Source organism: Megalobrama amblycephala, linkage group LG2, assembly GCF_018812025.1.
Source record: "Megalobrama amblycephala isolate DHTTF-2021 linkage group LG2, ASM1881202v1, whole genome shotgun sequence".
Taxonomy (NCBI): domain Eukaryota; kingdom Metazoa; phylum Chordata; class Actinopteri; order Cypriniformes; family Xenocyprididae; genus Megalobrama; species Megalobrama amblycephala.
The window spans coordinates 45,345,580-45,366,533 of NC_063045.1; the positions used below are offsets into that span (position 1 = coordinate 45,345,580).

General features: G+C 36.9%; 1 protein-coding gene across 1 annotated transcript in view; it reads left to right on the forward strand.

Moving 5' to 3' along the window:
• The window catches only part of gbe1a (glucan (1,4-alpha-), branching enzyme 1a), a 176,020-nt gene that overhangs the window by 53,228 nt on the left and 101,838 nt on the right, over positions 1–20,954 (forward strand). The window contains exons 5-7 of the mRNA XM_048178643.1: positions 2,894–3,029; positions 9,129–9,219; positions 13,132–13,341. Coding sequence (XP_048034600.1) covers positions 2,894–3,029; positions 9,129–9,219; positions 13,132–13,341 — 437 coding nt within the window. The remainder of the gene's footprint in view (positions 1–2,893; positions 3,030–9,128; positions 9,220–13,131; positions 13,342–20,954) is intronic.

Below are 20,954 nucleotides of genomic sequence, written 5' to 3' on the forward strand. Positions count from 1 at the left end.
GAGGAGATGAATTGGTGACACAATGTCGTCTGACAGTTATAGCGGTTGCTGCATGATTAAAGGCAGGAAATATTGCTTTTTGCTTTCTGGAAATGGCACCATTTTCAGTGAGATACAATTGGTTTAGCTTTCTTTTTTGCATTTCACTTCTATGTGTCTTTTTATGTAATTGTCTCTGATATGTCTGGCAATAAAACCGAAAGATTGCTATAGAAAAAACAATATTATATTTAAAATTTTATTGCATTCTTAGGCCCTGTCCCAAATGGCGCACTTCATGTGGACTTTCGGTCTTGTGGACTTAAATTGCGCGTGCTCGCCGAGTCTACGGGTCCGTAGGCCCCGTAGCATTTTAACGCTCTGAAGTGTGCTCAGCAGCGTCCCCTTTGTACCCTTAAAGCGGTCTTCCATGAAAAGCCTGCATAGATGCAGGCTCCGCACACTTTAGCTACCCAGGAATCCTTGCGAAATGCCAATCAGACAACGGATGGGAGGAGATTTCGCTCAAGAACAAAAGATGACATGGCTGAGAAGAAAATATTTAAGTGTAGGTACAGTATCATTACGGTTTTTACCAGTTGTTACTTACAGATTATACAAACATTATGGTCATCGACCAGTGGTTGATATCTCAAACATAATAATAGCGCGTTGAATAATACGATCGCATTATGATTCATTAAATAAATAGAACCGAATGTCAGGGCTTTACTGAGTCATATGTAAACCTAGTATTTATATTTAAACCTGTAAATTCATCTGAAATTCACGCACATGTTTATTATGTGTTAAAATTGTAATCTTAGTTCAAATGGAACATTATGTATTATTACAACTGTATACATTATTTAAATAAGCATGTATATATTGTCTAATGCCCAGGTGGCATAAGCAAAAGCAGGCTGTGTAGTTGACATGGAGATAATATTTTGCAAAAGAAAAGAAACCTGTTCTCGATGCTAAATATTATCCCCGAACCTGCAGCTCCTGTCAAAAAACAACCAGACCGTTATTTCCGGCGTGACGATCGAGTCTGTCCCAAAAATACCTCTCAATGCACCCTCGTGGACTCGCAACAAGGGCCCTATAGGTCTGCACTACATGACGTCACTAAAGTGTGGACTCTGAGGAAGTCCACAAGTCCGGAGTGTGCCATTTGGGACAGGGCCAGAATCTGCCAGATATCCTTTTTTATATAAACTTTGGGTAACACTTTACTTGAAGGGGTGTGCATAAGACTGACATGACACCTTCATAATCTTGACATGACACGTGTCATGAATATGAAGGAGGCTTTATGCATGTTTATGACAACTGTCATTAAATGTCATTCGCTCAATTATGTCATTTTTAATGCAAAGATGACATTGTTTGAGATGTCTTTGTTACGACAACTTGACATAAACCAATACATCATAACCTGTCAGTGTCTTTGTCATGACAACTTGACATTAGTAAAACATCATAACCTGTCATAAACATGAAATAGCAGATTAATTATCAAACTTAAAAAACTACTTAGCTTTATGGGTTAAGATTACATTACATTATTTTGGTAACACTTCAGTATAGGGAACACATATATAAACGATTAACTATGACTTTTCCCTCAATAAACTCTTAATTTACTGCTTATTATAGTTAATTGTTAGGTTTAGGTATTGGGTAGGATTAAGAATGTAGAATAAGGTCATGCAGAATAAGGCATTAATATGTGCTTTATAAGTACTAATAAATAGCCAATATTTTAGCCATATGAATGCTAATAGTAATAAGCAACTAGTTAAAAGACCCTAAAATAAAATGTTACCATTATTTTATAACAGTGTCATCTTTTTAAAGAAATTTGAAATTGTCTATTATCTGACCTTCTGTTGGTGGAAACTTAAAAAAAAAAAAAAAAAAAAAAACATGAAATGAAAAATAGTCATGACGCTGTTATAAAATTATTTGTCAGAGTATTGTCACTTAATGACATTTTAATGACAAGTTCAATTTGTACCACTGTACTTGAGCTCAAGATACATATTCATGACACTATTATAATGGCCTCATGACAGCCAATGTCAAAACCAACCACATGACAGTTTAATGTAATGTTAACCCATAAAGCTAAATGATGTCAAGTTGTCATGACAAAGACACTGACAGGTTATGATGTATTAGTTTATGTCAAGTTGTCATAACTCGGACATCTCAAACAATGTCATCTTTGCAATAAAATTACATAACAGAGCAAATGACACTTAATGACAGTTGTCATAAACATTCATAAAATCTCCTTCATATTCATGACATGTGTCATGTCATGATTATGAAGGTGTCATGTCAGTCTTATGCACACCCCTTCAAGTAAAGTGTTACCAAACTTTGTTAATAAATTAATCAGATTTATCACATATATCAATATTTGCTGAGAAAATCCATCCAAATTAAGATTGTTCATAGAATATAATATATGGGAATCAAAAGTATTTTTTATATATTATATTATATTATATTATATTATATTATATTATATTATATTATATTATATTATATTATATTATATTATATTATATTATATTATATTATATTATATTATATTATATTGTTGTGGAAGTCAAAACATTGAACAGACATTATGGAAATAGTTTGCTCTAGGTTGCATTTTCTACATTTTCAAGCTCCAAACTTTATGCTTACACTGAGAACTTAGTCTCCATTGTATTGTTGCAAGCGTTCAATGAAGTCAAATATTTGTGTTGTGTTGTGTTGCATCAGGATCTTTGAGGTAACCCTGATGCTCAGCAGAACCTTCTAGCAAAATCTCTCATCAAAGCCCACTAAAGAATGGTGGATTGATATCTGGGCCCTTTCTCCCGCTCTAACCTTTCTTCTTTCTCACTCCCAGTTCCAGCACCCCAGACCCCCACGGCCCAGCAGTCTTCGTATCTACGAGGCCCATGTGGGCATTGGTTCGCCTGAGGAAAAGATTGCCTCGTACAAAAACTTCACCCGAGATGTGCTTCCTCGCATTAAGGATCTTGGTGAGTGATGAAATCTACAGAAACACTGCCAAAACACACGTCAAAATAATACAAACCGAGCAGAGTGGAACACACCCCTCTCTGAGGGCCAATCGCTAACCCTGAGCTCCCGGGCCAGAAGAAATTGATCTTTTGGTCTTTAAGAAAAAAAACTTACTGTTGATCAAAGAATCCATATGAGCGAGGTGATTTTGCAACAACGGATTTGAAAGAAGTACAGTTAACTATGACAGATTGAGCATGTTTTGATTCTGTTATATAGCATGGTTGTGTTTATCTTATTCTTTATTTATTACTATGCTAACAGGCAGCAAAGGAATATAACTAAAAGCTGTTGAACAGTGTTATTTCAGAAACACGAGGGTCAGTGGCATGACCTTCTATTAAAGGGTTAGTTCACCCAAAAATGAAAATTCTGTCATTTATTACTTACCCTCATGCTGTTCCACACCCGTAAGACCTTCGTTAATCTTCGGAACACAAATTAAGATATTTTAGTTGAAATCCGATGGCTCCGTGAGGCCTCCATAAGGAGCAATGACACTTCCTCTCTCAAGATCCATAAAGGTACTAAAAACATATTTAAATCGGTTCATGTGAGTACAGAGGTTCAATATTAATATTTTAAAGCGACGAGAATATTTTTGGTGCACCAAAAAAAACAAAATAACGACTTATTTAGTGATGACCGATTTCAAAACACTGCTTCAGGAAGATTCGGAGCACAAATTAATCAGTGTATCGAATCATGATTCAGATCGCATGTCAAACTGCCAAACAGCAGATTCGCGCTCCAAACAGCAGATTCGATACACTGATCCATCTGTGCTCCGAATCTTCCTGAAACAGTGTTTTGAAATCGGCCATTTTTTTTTTTTTTGGCGCTCCAAAAATATTCTCGTTGCTTTATAATACTAATATTGAACCTCTAGCTCACATGAACTGATTTAAATATCTTCTTAGTACCTTTATGGATCTTGAGAGAGGAAGTGTCATTGCTCCCTACGGAGGCCTCACGGAGCCATCGGATTTCAACTAAAATATCTTATTTTGTGTTCCGAAGATTAATGAAGGTCTTACGAGTGTGGAATGGCATGAGGGTGAGTAATAAATGACAGAATTTTCATTTTTGGGTAACCCTTTAACTTTTTGAAAATGCAATTCATGCACACAAAGACTTGAATACACCTCTTATGAGCATGTTTTTAATGTTTTTTGAATTAAAATTAAAATGTATATATACACAGTATATTTGACTTTATGTGCAAAAAGTCAAAATTTCAAGGTGATGCATGTTCTGATTATATTATATTATATTATATTATATTATATTATATTATATTATATTATATTATATTATATTATATTATATTATATTATGATGTAAAATGTATATTATATTATATTATATTATATTACAATGTAAATACATAAAATGTATTTATGAAGTAATAAGTTGTGTATGCACTTGTTTTCTGGATGTATAAGAAAAATACTTTTCTACAGTTCTATTTCATTTAATTTTCTACTTTTCTACTTAATTTTCTTCTTGACTCTAAAATGTCATGCGGTACAGCCATCATTCAATTTGATCTTTTCTTGTAAATGGCATAAATGCTTTTAAAGTCACTTGAAACCAACTTGAATACAGAGAGTACATTTCTTGGCACATACTTTTTAAACTTTTAAATTAAAAAAATCATCTTGGACACTCTTATGTCATTGACCCATGAGTAATTTACACACCATTTTATCTCATATTTTGTCAAATTATTCATCATTATTTTGTTTTCCGAATTCTCTGCCTTTGTGCATCCTTTAAGAAAACCTAGAGTGTACTGCTAAGAAAAAACCTCATGAAGCAACTTAAAAAAAGACCATGCATACAGTATATAGCGACACAAATGATGCAAAAGAGTGTAGGCGACAAGCAGTTCCACGTGGAATATCATGCTAACTGTCGCAAGCAGAACTGTTAAGTTTAGTTAGCAGATGTGAGAACAGCTGCCGCCTCGAGTGATTCCATTACTGCACAGAGAGCCGTTTCCCATGATTGTTCCCTTACAGAGCTTTTGACATGGAAGCCTGAGAGGCAGTCAGCCTACAATTACTTTGTCAGAAGGTTCCAAATAAGTTTTTTTGAGCTGTGGGGATTACAGAAGGTACCTTAAACATTAGTGTTCATTGCATTGGTCTGATCCATAAAACATAACCTTCTGTTGTTTGTTTTCTCGAGGGCTGAAGCGTTAACCTTCTCCTGGAGCAAATCTGTTTGTAAGCAGAGAGTTAGTTAGCGTAAAATTATTTTTCACCCCTTAAATGGATGTTAAAATAGTGAGTCATTGTGCAGCCTTTGACTGCTCTCTCTCATGATCGGCGCTCTCCCCGGGGTTCTGTGCCTCGGTTAATGTGCTCCGCAACTCTCCAAAAGGCAACAAAAGCAAAGCTGCACTTTGGCTCCTAATGGAAGAGCTTTTGGCACTAGTTTTAGAAATGGTGGTGCCCTTATTTTGCCCTTAAAATCTTTCATGTCTTATTTTCCCCTTCAAAATTAATCCATTGAAGGAATTATTCTAGTTGCACAGGAATACATTTTGAAATGGACTTCTAATATAAAAAGTTTAATGTCACAAGCACAATACAATAATCATAGTCCTTTGAAGTCTGAATTTGAGAATTTACTAATAAAATGGCAGTGGATCTCCAAAGAAATGCATTCAAAAGGAACATTTCTATTTGGAAAAAAAAGTTATTATATTACTATAGATTAAGTATGGCCTGCCCTTGAGATATCAGGATTTTTTTGTTGTGTACTGAATGATAAAATGTTGCTTGACAGGTCTGAAGTTTAAATCCATTGATAACAGATTTTGTGACGGAGGAGGACTGAGTCAGACAAGCAGGGCACAAAAGCATCCTTTGTTCTGCAGTTTTAATCAACATTCACATGAAAAAGTGCTGCGAAAATGTTGATTGACAAACAAAAGGAGCTAAACGCAAATATCACAGATGCAGAAGGCGGCAAGTCTAACTTATGTACCACTATGCTGGGAGAGAGAAAACAATGGTTAGTCTCTCAGATGACTGAGGTACAGTCATAACCACTGCAAGATACACAATTGATAACACATCTCTGTCCGAAAAGGGTGTTCATGATGATCACTTGTATTTTAAAACTAATAGATCACACTAGAATGAAATTCTGTCATTATTTATTAACCATCATTGTTGCAAACTCTCTGTATGACTTATGGTGTGTTCACACTTGTAGTTCAGTTCTCTTGGTTATTTTGGTCTGGATTGAAAAGGAAAATAATCAATTTAGCCCTGGTTCGCTTAACACACTCTTAACACTCTTGAACCTAAAGTAAAAAAAAAAAAAAAAAAAAAAAAAAACACTTTTATGACATATATTTTGCAACTGAACTAGAACATCCAAAAAACAATGCTTTTTGCTGGGCTAAATGCACTTGCTGTATGCGCGTACATATAGTGGTATTTCTGTCATGACAACTCTCTGAGTGTTTGGCATAGTAATGGGTAAGTCAGTGTTGATATATTTGGTCTTGGTGGAATAGATCTGCTACACTGCTGCTGTTATTGCTGCTGCTGCTGCAGATCAAGTACGGGACTTGCTACTGCCAAAACATACACGGCACGCTGCTGTGAGCAAGTAAGACATGCTGCTGCTGTACAATATAGCGTACATGAGTACATAGCAGATCTATACAAGTGGAGCTGGGGAAGAGTAGGGTTTCTGAAAATGCACTACACTAAGCCAAATGCTAAGTAAGTATTTGATGGTTGAGCACGCAAGCTCATTGGCTACTGATGCCTGTACCGAACTTTGATGGGCAACATTGCAACTATGAGAAGAAAAAACAGTTTTTAGGGTCACATCTTGTGACATCATGTCCTGGTTTTGGTTCGTTTACATGTCTTTGGTCTGTGTTGCATTCATATTTTATTCGAACTGTACCAGAGTTGTGCACCAGGATTCGGATAGCAGAATTAAAATTTAATCAAATGAACCGCACTAACAGAGCAATCACACCAGGGTTCGTTTAGATTGAAACAAACATGCCAAGTGTGAACACCCTTACTTTCTTCTGTGGAACACAAAAAAGAAGATATTTAGAAAATGTCTGCTTTTTAATTAATTATTTTATTAATTTATTTATTTATTTATTTTTAATACAATGAAAGTCATTTGTTTTGGATTCCATTGACTTATTATTGGAAAAAAAAATTAAAATATACTATTATGTGTTCAGAATAAAGAAAGTAAGTCATACAGGTTTGGAATGATGTGAAGGCAAGGGAATTATGAAAATAATTAATTTTTGGATGAATTTAAATTTTTAATTTTACATTTAAATTAGACTATAACCTGCTTAGATACACATTACACATCAAATGAGTGGGTTGGTAAGGTTTTTCAAATGTTTTTCATGCTCAGCAAGTCTCTCACCAAGGCTACATGTATTTTATCATAAATACAATAAAAACACTAATATTATAAAATATTATTACAATTTAAAATGTCTGTCTTCTATTTTAATATATTCTAAAATTTAATTTGTTCCTGTGATGCAAAGCTGAATTTTCAGCATCATTACTCCAGTCTTCAGTGATCCTTCAGAAATCATTATAATATGTTGATTTGGTGCTCAAGAACCTTTTTCATTATTATCAATGTTGAAAACAGTTGTGCCGCTTAATATTTTCGTGGAAATTGTAATATATAATAGGGTTCTTTGATGAACAGAAAATTCAAAAGAATTTATTTGAAATAGAAATCTTTTGATAAAGTGTAAAGACTTCTATAATGATACAATCAATTTAATGTGTCCTTGCAGAATAAAAGTATTAATTTCTTAAAAAACAAAATGTACCGACCTCAAACTTTTGAAAGGTACAGTATTTGAAATTTGTGTTAAAGTTTTATGGCACTAAAGTTTTTTTTCTTAGGGATGATGAGCATACATCATGAAATATTAATATAAAATAATATATTATATTTTGGTGATACACTCAAGTATCAAACACTGTGTAAATGTTCAGTTAGAAGATCACAGACAGCGCTCAAAGCACCTGCATAGGATTTAAATGTATTTACATGATTCTCAGCTATGACGAATGCTTTAGACATACTTATTACCCCCTCTAACAAGTTTAAGTTTGCCTGGAATCACAGCAGTTTGATTTGATGTTATTGGATCCTGGAAATTGCCCTTGCGGTATTGTTTTCATAAAAATATCAAAAGAACCTTGTTATAACCTATATTGTCTTTAGTTCTCTGTCCACGACTAATTGCACTATAGTCAACAATCATTTATAAAGAATGAAACAATTCAGATAGAACAACTCATTAGTTCTGTTAAAACAACATTTAAATATCTAAAAAATATATATTAATAGCAATGGTCAATTTTTTAAATTTACTCTCAAAACATTTCCATTTATTTAATATCAGAGGACGTGTGTTGAGTGTTGAGCTGTTGTCAGTAGCAGAAATTCAGTCCTCTCTCAGTTCTCTGTCAGTTTCTGTTGAGTCAGAGTGTGTTGAGTTTTCCACAGGTTTGGTTGTTACAGGATGTAGTTTACAGGAGCTTCTCAGCAGAGATTCTGAGCTCCAGGACTATTGGGTGGAGAAAGCAGAAGCAGATCGTTAAGGAGAACTCCACCTGAAACCACTGGACGTTTTAAAACTTCTTTGAAGTTCTTTATCAAAACCTAGCAATATAATTTGTATCAGAAGCTTATTATTCACAGAAAGTGTTTACACTGTTCACATATTCTTTTCATGAAAAATATCAGCTTAATTGTAATTTATCATGCTGTCGTTTCGTCATTGAAGATTCGGATCATGCTGCAGTTGACATTTAAACCTATGCTTTGGTTTCACTCATTTTTAATTGTTTTTATTCATTTACATTCTCCAGCGTGGATGTTCCAGCACTTAAAATAAATTAATTTTGTTAAGATAACAACTTATACAAAGATTACTCCTTGATGTGTTTCACTTTGAAGATCTTCTTGAAGGTCTTTTGATTCTTAAATTGAATTAAAATGCTTTTTTTTTTTTCCCATCTCAGGATATAACTGTGTCCAGCTCATGGCAATCATGGAACATGCCTACTATGCAAGCTTTGGCTATCAGGTTACTAACTTCTTTGCAGCTTCCAGGTAGGTTTACATTTATACATTAGGCAGACACTTTTATCCAAAGTGAGTTACAATGTAGTCAAGGTATATATTCTTTTGATTCATGCATTCCCTGGAAATCAAACCCATGACTTTGGTGTTGCTAGTACCATGCTGTACTGTTTGAGCTACATGAATATTTCAGAACCAGATTTTTTAAACATGTACTCATCTGTGCTGAGAAAATGAAGTAGTTTGAATGAATATCCTTAGGTATACTTGAAATATAGTGCATTTATCATGTTTCTGCCAAGTGGTCTGGTAACTGAAAGATTGTAGATTCAAATCTGGCGTCATCTAAACAATGCATTATTTGTGTTAAGGTGCTACAAAATTGTTTTAGTCATGAGTAAAGACCTCCAGACCAAAGCTTTTGTTTAAAAAAATGTGTACAAACACCAAATAGCAGATGTCCTACCTGGTGGGTCTCAACCCAAAAATGCTCCGTTGATTTGTTCTGACCAATGCTATGAATAACAATATAAATAGGCTTGTCAGCTCTTTAAAAGGAGGAGAAATATTCCCATATTATTTGTCGTTGACACCAATGGTCGTGCATCCAGTCAAACACCGGTGGAATTTCGGCACCAGTATCCTTAAAATATTATCAAAGCTATGCAATGTAGAATAAAAAACAGCCGCTGCTGTACAGGATATGTTTACATTTCCCTCTTTAAGGCTGTTAGTCACCCGACAGCTTCAAGTCACTAGGGCAGTTATGGATTGTATTTTTAAGAATAAAGGTTAACACCTACGTCCCGAAGGAAATTATTTTCACCTCAGGACTTCAGATCTGGTTGTTCCGGATGTGGCAAGAACATGCACTTCTCCTTCACCAAAATGCATTAGCATGCTCTGCCCTGGTCACATTTTATTTATTAACGTTATATCTACAAGGCCTGGGAGACTGAGCGTGTGACGGTATCTAAACGCTTTTCATTTTCCTTTAGAGCTCAGGGTTTGGTGGGGTTGTCTCTCAGCCTGTGCAGCAGTAATTCCAGTCTTTAAATCAGGATGAGGTCCTCTGTCAAGGGCAGTAATCTTACTGTAAACACATTTGCCGCTAATCCCCAAATAGAAGAAAGCCCTGATAAATAACAATAGTAAAAAACAGAATTGGGTCTCCAAAATAAATAAACTCTCATGAAAGAAAATTGCATCTTTGAATGTGGGGAGTGAGCAACTCCCTCAACCTAATAAGATATGACAGAGTCATTGGGAATCTTTATTTGGCTTTGGCTGGCTGAGGCGGCCGGCACTGGTGGACCAGTCCAGATAAAGTGCAATGTATACAGAGTAATTTCACTCATGATTGATCACTCATGCACATTTAAGACCTATTCCTCTTTCTGCTGGGTGGAGGGAGCAAGCGAGGGAGGTGACTTGGAATATCATTAGCTCTCTTCTCACTTTACTTGTTCTTTGTCCTGATATCTTTTAACCCCACAAAGTAGATATAGAGCTGGCTGGGCATGCTGGGAGTTTAAAGTGAGTATTTGTTTTGTGACTTTACCCTTGGATCCAAAACCACTCGCTTTATATCTTGTAGATGGTGCATTATTTAGTTGTGGTTTGGCTAGCTTTAGAAGTTAGCTCCTGGTAGAAGATGTTTTTCCATCGATGGCCATTTAAGTTCTACCAGAAAGACTTGGGAAGCAAAGAAACGTTTGAATACAATTTATTCAACGGTATGAATGTAAATATCAAAGATAAATGATAAAGTTCTTTGGCGTAGGCCCCATCCATAGTACAATCCGCAGGGTAGCAGACATTTGCAGATCCTGCCTGAAGATGAAGGTAAGGGCGGAGCCTACCCCCGTTGTATGGACAGGGACCGACCTGGTGGTGGTGGGGAGGATGGGGGTGAACGCCGGCGATGGTATCTGCGAACACGATAGTGGGTGGGAACAGAACTTATATACTCAGGTGACGTGTAATGATTGGTTAGAAAATGAGCAATGACGTGCATTAGAGTCTTCCGGGTAGAACTTCCGCTAAACACTCCCATATCCTATATTCTGATTAAATAGTTTTGCAGCAAGCAAAATATAAATCACAAAATGCCTTTAGAAGTTTTTTTCCCTGCATCTTGTTAGCAGTACAGGGATTTATGGCTAAGGTCATTGGCTTAAATGATTCTGCAACTAAGTACCCATGAAGCAAGATCCAGGTTGTGTACTAACAGAATGGGAACCGAATGGGAACGCTAATGGATAGCTCTCTTCTGGTGTTATTGAGCACCTGGCCTTAATTGTTGGAAATGTAAATATAATAATTTTGGTTTTGATTCGATTCCTCTTAATGGCAACGTATGGTACGTATGCAGAGGGGTAGTTACTGAGGTGTGAGCAAAAGCCAGAGAGTGTATGTCATTCAGATAAAGTACCTCACACCTGCATTCAGTTCTACATTTTAAGGTAATCATTCCTCATAGTAACATAGCTTGTTTTATTAAGTTAGGAGTTATAAATGCTATTAAAGTGTGCGATTTAAACTGCGCAAGTCAATGAAAGCGCGCAGGTCTGATAAACAATTAGCACGACTACTGCGCATCATGTGCACACAAGTTACTGACTGACTGACTCTGTAAGAGTGGGCATTTTTTCACGTTCCAGAGGCAACTGGACAAAATGCATCTGTTTGTTGAAGCCACATTTATAAATTTTACTACTCCCAAAATGATAAAAGTAAAGATCCGAGAGCATGTTATAATGGTTCCCGGTAGACAAATATGACAGCACTACTGCAACACGCATAGCCACAGATACGGCCTACCACAGAGGTTTTTTTTTTGTTTTTTTTTTTGAGTAAACTGCTGCAAATGAAACTGAAAGTTCAGCGTCACATCCTGAAGCTCCACACACAGTCATCTTCATTCAAAATAGTGACACTAAATTATTAGTGTTGATGCTGCTCTCTCTCCAGTTGCGGTCTTTGGTCTTGAAATTAGATGATGATAAATAAAACACATCTTGCTTTCATTGATGTGAACTCCGTTTGAATTTTCAGAATGCACTGGAATTGAAGATTAGATCTATTTTTGTTTTGCGGAGATACAGTTATGTTGCCAAGTGTAAATGGAACAGTTTTAACTATACGGATAGCTATCCGATAAGTAAAATTGCATGAATGACCAGGTGTAAATAGGCCCATTGAATCTGTTCTTCAAAGTCTAATTTAAACCTGAAAACAAACAAACTAAAGGATTCAGAAATTTTTTTGAAAAATTGCTTCAGAAATATTTAAGGTTCTGCACTGTCTGCGGGGCTGTTGAATGCTTGAATCTGATTGGTTGAAGAACGTTCTGGGGGGGGGGGGGTTACAGTAAATCCCACTACAGTATATAAAAAAAGAAGAACTCGATTAGTTGTTCACACTCAGGTATGTGTGCACAGAAATCCGTCTCAGACAGCACACGAGTACCAAATTGAATTCTCTTTTGCATCTTGAGAAAAACATTTGAATGTTTTAAATTGGCAAGACATAAAAACACATGCAAATGATAAACTGGAGAATGGCGGCGCTGCAATTGCGTCAAATGTCCCGAGTGTCTTTCACGCTTGCCCCAGTCCTTCTTGCTGAAATATGTCTCCTATTTCTGAGATTTGCCATCAAAAGGTGAATGTGGATAGTATCATTTTATAATTAGCTGCTTATTATGTATTCAGTTGACCTTTTTATTCCAAACAATGTATAGTTCCATGGACAGTCCTGTGGAGTAAACTAGGGTTACGTGTTTTGCTCAAGGACATGGTTTTGATAATTCTGGTTCGACCCTTATGAGCTTTTAACCTTTTGCTTACTACTTAAGATTTATCAACTATCTCATAACCATCAACCTATCAAACATCTAACCAATTCACTGTACAAACCATGCATTCACTTTTCCCTCAGCCGTTTTGGCATTCCTGATGATCTGAAGCATCTGGTTGATACCGCACACTCCATGGGCATCACGGTTCTGCTGGATGTGGTCCACAGTCACGCCTCCAGCAACACAGAAGATGGGCTGAATTACTTCGATGGGACCGATTCCTGCTTCTTTCACGGAGGCTCCAGAGGGAACCACTCACACTGGGGCAGTCGACTCTTCAATTACTCCAGGTGAACCAATTCTAAGAAATATGCATGCTGAATACATTCTGCTCACATTCCCAACTCTTGTTCTGTTCAGTTAGTTCTCATTTGTGAATGTCAAACAGCCCTTAAATTTTCCAGAAGCATTAACATGTAATGGAACACTAATGGATCTTAATGGCATCTTAAGATGTAAAAGAGGTACTCTGGTGTTTCCTTGAACTATCACAGCTGTTCATCTGTGATACCTGTTTATTACTGGGCAAGTGTGGCATGCCTCACATGTGGTACTTCACGGTTTGTAGACAAGCTCTTTTTGGTAATTCTTCAATCCATGTCGCCTTACTCACAATAAGAACCTTAAAAAATTTCTCCCCGTCCCTGGTCTTTCTTCTCCCCCTTCCTCATCCCTGAGATGACAGGCTCCCTTTACACCACCTCTCAGCGCTGATCCATTAGAGGTCTCAGTGCTGCCCTCCGTTGCCCTCTTCTGTAATGGGATTTCACATCATTGTTGTTTGAATCTGAAGAGTCATGCCTCACCCACCAAAATGATAGTCCTGTCTGGCGGTTACCTCTGCGAATGAACATTGATTTTTGGTCATATCTTTGTTATTGATTCTGGCTGTATTGCTTTTGTTCCCTCTGCTTCTCTGTTTTTCGCCGCTGGCGATATTTGATGTTTTTACATAGCTTAGAGATGGGATAGAATATCAGCTCTACCAGAATACTGGTCATTGTTCAAGTTGATCACATTGGTCTTTCACAATTGATAGAATGTTTAATGACATTTGAGACACATTATCATTTAATATTTTTTTTAAAGGATTAGTTCACTTTAAAATAAAAATTACCCAAAGATTTACTCACCCTCAAGCCATCCTAGGTGTATATGACTTTCTTCTTTCTGATGAACACAATCAGAGTTATATTAAAGGGTTAGTTCACCCAAAAATGAAAATTCTGTCATTTATTACTCACCCTCATGCCGTTCCACACCCATAAGACCTTGATTAATCTTCGGAACACAAATTAAGATATTTTAGTTGAAATCCGATGGCTCCATGAGGCCTTCATAGGGAGCAATGACACTTCCTCTCTCAAGATCCATAAAGGTACTAAAAACATATTTAAATCAGTTCATGTGAGTACAGTGGTTCAATATTAATATTATAAAGCGACGAGAATATTTTTGGTGCGCCAAAAAAAAACAAAATAATGACTTATTTAGTGATGGCCGATTTCAAAACACTGCTTCATGAAGCATCGGAGCACAAATGAATCAGTGTATCGAATCATGATTCAGATCTCGTGTCAAACTGCCAATGGCTGAAATCGTGTGACTTTGGCGCTCCGAACAGCAGATTCGATACACTGATTCATTTATGCTCCGATGCTTCGTGAACCAAAAATATTCTTGTCACTTTATAATATTAATATTGAACCTCTGTACTCACATGAACTGATTTAAATATGTTTTTAGTACATTAATGGATCTTGAGAGAGGAAATGTCTTTGCTCCCTATGGAGGCCTCACGGAGCCATCGGATTTCAACTAAAATATCTTAATTTGTGTTCCGAAGATTAACGAAGGTCTTACGGGTGTGGAACGACATGAGGGTAAGTAATAAATTACAGAATTTTCATTTTTGGGTGAACTAACCGTTTAATAAATATCCTGATGCATCTAAGCTTTATAATGGCAGTGAACGGACCAACGAGTATGAAACTCAAGAAAGTGCATCCATCTATCAAACGTATTCCACATGGCTCCAGGGGTTAATAAAGGCCTTCTGAAGAGAAGCGATGCATTTGTATGAGAAAAATATCCATATTTAACAAGTTATAAAGTAAAATATCTAGCTTCCACAAGACTGCCTTCCATATTCAACTTACGAAGAAAGTGTAAAACTCTTGCAGTTCAAAACACTTATGCTACATCCTACTCCTTCCGTATTTAACTTGCAATGCTGCAAGCTAGATATTTTACTTTTATGTTTTTAATATTTGTAATTTTTGTTTTAGTTAACAACAACACTGACTTAAATGGCTAAGCTACTGACTTGTTTAGACTGACTGCTTTGTTGTGATGGTTTCCTGAACATTTTTATGTATGTAATCTTACTTACTTTTTTTTTTTCATCATTTTTCTTGTGTAATTTCCTGCTAGTACTCTCAGCCATCAAATGTTAAGCCCGAGATTTTGTCTTGTGCTCAGGGAGAGAAAATATCATGAAACCTTGGAAACTGCATGCCACAAAGCATAAAAAAACACATAAAATGAAAGAACAAGAGCATTAAAACTCCTCATCTCTCATTCTCACAGTCCTGTAGAATTAATATTGAAATAACACAGATGGTTTTCAAATCATCTAATGGCATTATACTCTGCACACTGTTATTATATATACTTATTAAGTTTCATTTTGTTTATTCAGACAAACTAATCAATGGTTGCTTGGCATTTCTTGAAAGAAACTCAAAAACAACAGCCTGTCTATTCTAATCTTGCTTTTAATTAACTTGCATCATAGCTAATTGAGAGATGCCAATTTATTCCAATGCATTGTTTTGACTTTCTTCATTTATCTGTCTTTGATTTTTGAGTTTAATTATTCTGTTGAAAAGGCATAGTGTTTTTGGATGTGGTTCTGATAGTTTAATATGTATTTAATTTGATGATATTTGACTTGTTTTCTTAGCTCACCTTGCAACTTGATCTGAGTGTGTGTGTTCATTTAGTGATGGAATAAAAGGACAATAGACGGTACAGTTTCAAAGCTTGATATTGTGAATAATTTATTTATTAATTCTGTTTTATTTGTTAATCTGTTATTTTGTGGACTGTTGTTTGAAGGCTTTGATGTTGTTGTTTTTTTTCTTTCAGTGTTTGTTCAGACCCAATTATTTTTGATACTGATGAGGGATTGGTAGAGTGGCAGTAATATATTGATTCTTCTTTAAAGTCTTTCATCTGTGGCCTGCTGCAGTTGTTGGCGTCTCTGTGGTGTAAATGAGCCTGTCTCATCCACCCCTTACCTCTGTCAATTCTCTCTAACAATCTCCTCTCTCTATTTCCTTTGCATCTCTTCATCATGCATAAATTCAGAGTGCTTGAGAATGAAGTGTCTAATGCTTCTGTAAAAGTTGTTTTGTGATGAGCATTGTTCTCCCTGGGTGTTTACATCTTTTGAAGGTGATTGTAAATGATAACTGTGTCGACTCCATCTCCTTCATCTATTCTTATTGATTTGACACGGCCCATCGGAAATAGCCCGAAGGATGACCCTCTCACCCTCATTTCCATTAAAATCCAATCAGAAGAGGCATGCCTCACTTCCGTGGGTCCGTGAACATCCGTGACGTCCCCTGATCTGATACACTCTGTGTTCGAAACCAAACACAGAATGTTTTGTATGAAGGTTTCTATTAAAGAAAGGTTTCATAATAGGCTTCCAAAGCACCATAATGTCAGGTCTAAAGGATGACAACTTTATCAGGAAAAGTGTATTTAAAAGTGGACTAATCCTTTAAATTAGTTTTTCATCTAATCTTTATATTTTATTTTATTTCAGCTTTATTTTAATCAAAGAAAACAATGTTTAATTGTTTATTTGACAATAATAACACTGATAATAATACTTGCAGAACTTTGAAATATCTGGCAACGTGATTCAAACCCAACTTTTTACCATGTACCTCACAAATGAAAATGTTTACTTTATATCATCAAGTACAATGTTCTCACTTCAACTCTCGAAACAGCACCATTGTATCCCTATAAAAGACATGAAAAGACGTTTAAAAACAAAGCCTGGAGACTGAAAGAGTAAACCTACTGCAACAGATGCTGTAATACGCACTTGTTTATTTCATCTCAGATGACAGCTTTGTTAGTACTGGCTGGCCGTCAGCGTGTATTAGCAGCTGTCCTGCAGTAGACTTCACTCTGTAATTAACACTGTGTCTGGAGTTGTTTGCAGTCTAATTACATGTTTGATGAGCTCTGTTTTTCATCCATTGACACTCTTCGCGATGGCCGTAAAGATGGTATCTGTGTCTTTTGCAGTCAGTCAAAACAGCCTCAAGTCAGACCGCGCGGAACAGTGACTGAAGGAATTGTTTTTTATCAAAGTGAATTAGTCGTACCCTTTGAGTTTTGCTCGAAAATGTGTTTCATCCCATGAAAATTAAAAAGGGATAAACCTTTTCGATCCTTTCATGCGTAGGCTGCAGGCATCATTAGGTAGGTGCAAGCGACGCCTTTCTGAATTTGAAACAAAAGTACAAAGAACTAAAAAATCAAACAACTAGAGACAAAGCTAACAGAGCAAAACAAAACAATGTATGGCACCGCAGCTAATATCTAAGTGCCATAGACAGCTCGCACATAGCCATTTTGCATCGCTTGTGTGTGTGCGCGCAAAGGCTCAAATGGAAATAGACCTCATTAGGTTTGATATACAAAAGGATTGGCTGTTGCATTTCTTTTTTAATTTAATTTTTAAGATCAGAAAGAATGCCGCAGGGCACACTGGCAAAAAGTCTTGTATTGATGAAATTTTAATTGCCTTAATCTAATGAAGCACCCATGCACATCTTGGAGTAGGCACTTGAACAACTAGTTTTGGAAGGAAATTAAACATGTAAATTTCTTTTTAATATAAGGTATAGATGATCTCATAAATAAATAAATTCAATCAAAAGTCTACTAAATGCTAAAAATTACAACATGAAAAACACTGATTTTTGAGGGCGTCGAATTTCAATTTCAACCAAATGAAACTGAAAGTAGGGTACACTTGTTTTTCAGTAGGTCAGGATTATGTTGTTTATTTCTTGTTTTCTCTCTCTTTCTCTTTGGTTACTCTTTATGTGTTCTTTTGTTGCTTTAGTTACTCATTATTGCCACCTGTCTCTCCTTAAGTTTCCTTTGTTTGCCCTGTGTATTTAAGCCCTGTGTTTCAGTTACTCCTTGTCGGTTCTCTTTGACACTAACAACGGTCTACACCAGACAATGGTCGCGTCCGGTGTAGACACGGTGTAAGTGTGGTTTTCGTTACTAATGTTTGCTCTTGTGATCTCCTGCGTGTTCCCATTCAGTCGGTCACGTTCGACGTACGTCAGACAAACCGACGTATAGGATTCCTATTCGTCGGCCTGTCCAACGTACGTCTCCGTTCCCTCCTTTATGGAACAAGGGTTACCTTTGTCACCGAGACATTTAGTTTAGACTTTATATTGTCGGAATAATCCACAAGTTACAATATATATACACTCACCTAAAGGATTATTAGGAACACCATACTAATACTGTGTTTGACCCCCTTTCGCCTTCTGAACTGCCTTAATTCTACGTGGCATTGATTCAACAAGGTGCTGAAAGCATTCTTTAGAAATGTTGGCCCATATTGATAGGATAGCATCTTGCAGTTGATGGAGATTTGTGGGATGCACATCCAGGGCACGAAGCTCCCGTTCCACCACGTCCCAAAGATGCTCTATTGGGTTGAGATCTGGTGACTGTGGGGGCCATTTTAGTACAGTGAACTCATTGTCATGTTCAAGAAACCAGTTTGAAATGATTCAAGCTTTGTGACATGGTGCATTATCCTGCTGGAAGTAGCCATCAGAGGATGGGTACATGGTGGTCATAAAGGGATGGACATGGTCAGAAACAATGCTCAGGTAGGCCGTGGCATTTAAACGATGCCCAATTGGCACTAAGGGGCCTAAAGTGTGCCAAGAAAACATCCCCCACACCATTACACCACCACCACCAGCCTGCACAGTGGTAACAAGGCATGATGGATCCATGTTCTCATTCTGTTTACGCCAAATTCTGACTCTACCATCTGAATGTCTCAACAGAAATCGAGACTCATCAGACCAGGCAACATTTTTCCAGTCTTCAACTGTCCAATTTTGGTGAGCTCGTGCAAATTGTAGCCTCTTTTTCCTATTTGTAGTGGAGATGAGTGGTACCCGGTGGGGTCTTCTGCTGTTGTAACCCATCCGCCTCAAGGTTGTGCGTGTTGTGGCTTCACAAATGCTTTGCTGCATACCTTGGTTGTAACGAGTGGTTATTTCAGTCAAAGTTGCTCTTCTATCAGCTTGAATCAGTCGGCCCATTCTCCTCTTGCCCACAGGACTGCCGCATACTGGATGTTTTTCCCTTTTCACACCATTCTTTGTAAACCCTAGAAATGGTTGTGCGTGAAAATCCCAGTAACTGAGCAGATTGTGAAATACTCAGACCGGCCCGTCTGGCACCAACAACCATGCCACGCTCAAAATTGCTTAAATCACCTTTCTTTCCCATTCTGACATTCAGTTTGGAGTTCAGGAGATTGTCTTGACCAGGACCACACCCCTAAATGCATTGAAGCAACTGCCATGTGATTGGTTGATTAGATAATTGCATTAATGAGAAATTGAACAGGTGTTCCTAATAATCCTTCAGGTGAATGTATTTTTGTAAGGTAATTTTATCACTTCACTGTTGAATACTTCATTCTAATGGCCTGATAGACATTTTAAGGTGGTTTTTTTTTCTGTTGTGGCCACTGTACCACCTTAAGGTATACATTAATTTTCAATAATTCAGTGGTCTGTTGCCAATTACTCCTTACATATTTTCTCACATGTCTTATTACAGGCCTAAAACACAAATGTAAATGCAGAACTGTATCATAGGGGACAATAACAAACAAGTCTGCATGCTCATTAAAGTTTTAGATATGTCTACTTTGTGACTTGAGGTTAAACTATGCCCATGCTTCTTTAACTACTGTGTATACAGTAGTTCAAATTCATGGTGGCTTAAACTTTTTCTGCTATAGTATTCAAACTGCTCTTTATAAGTATATAAACCAGGGGTGTCCAATTCCGGAGATCTACCTTGCTGCAAACTTCAGCTCCAAACCTGAACAAACACAACTGAACCAGCTAATTAAGATCTTCAGGAGCACATGATACTTACAGTTAGGTGTGTTTGATCAGTGTTGGATCTGAGCTCTGCAGGCAGGTACATCTCCAGGAATGAGATTGGGCACTCCTGATATAACTATTAAAGGGATAGTTCACCCAAAATGTTTATCTGCTTACCCCCAGCGCATCCAAGATGTGGGTTACTTTTATTCTTCAGTAGTACACAAATGATTATTTTTAACTCCAACCGTTGCCATCTGTCAGCCGAATAATGGGAGTGAATGGGAACTTGGATCAATAAGAGTCGAAAAACCTTGCATAGACAAATCCAAATTAAACCCTGCGGCTCGTGACGACACATTGATGTCCTAAGACACGAAACGATCGGTTTGGGCGAGAAACCGAACAGTATTTATATCATTTTTACCTCTAAAACACCACTATGTCCAACTGCGTTCAGCACTCAGTTAGTGAGGTCTGATCGCGCTCTGACAACGACAGTGATGTCTCGCGCATATACTTCAGTGAGAGCGAGACATCACTGCCGTTGTCAGAGCTTCTGAGTCATGTCATTTACAGGACATTCCTCAGAAGGTTACAAGAAGAAAAGCAGAGAATCCACCATTGCGTGCAAAGTTTAGAAGGAGAACCAAAACAAAAACGATGGAGAATGATATGCTAATTTGTTTACTGTTCATGCAACAGCATGT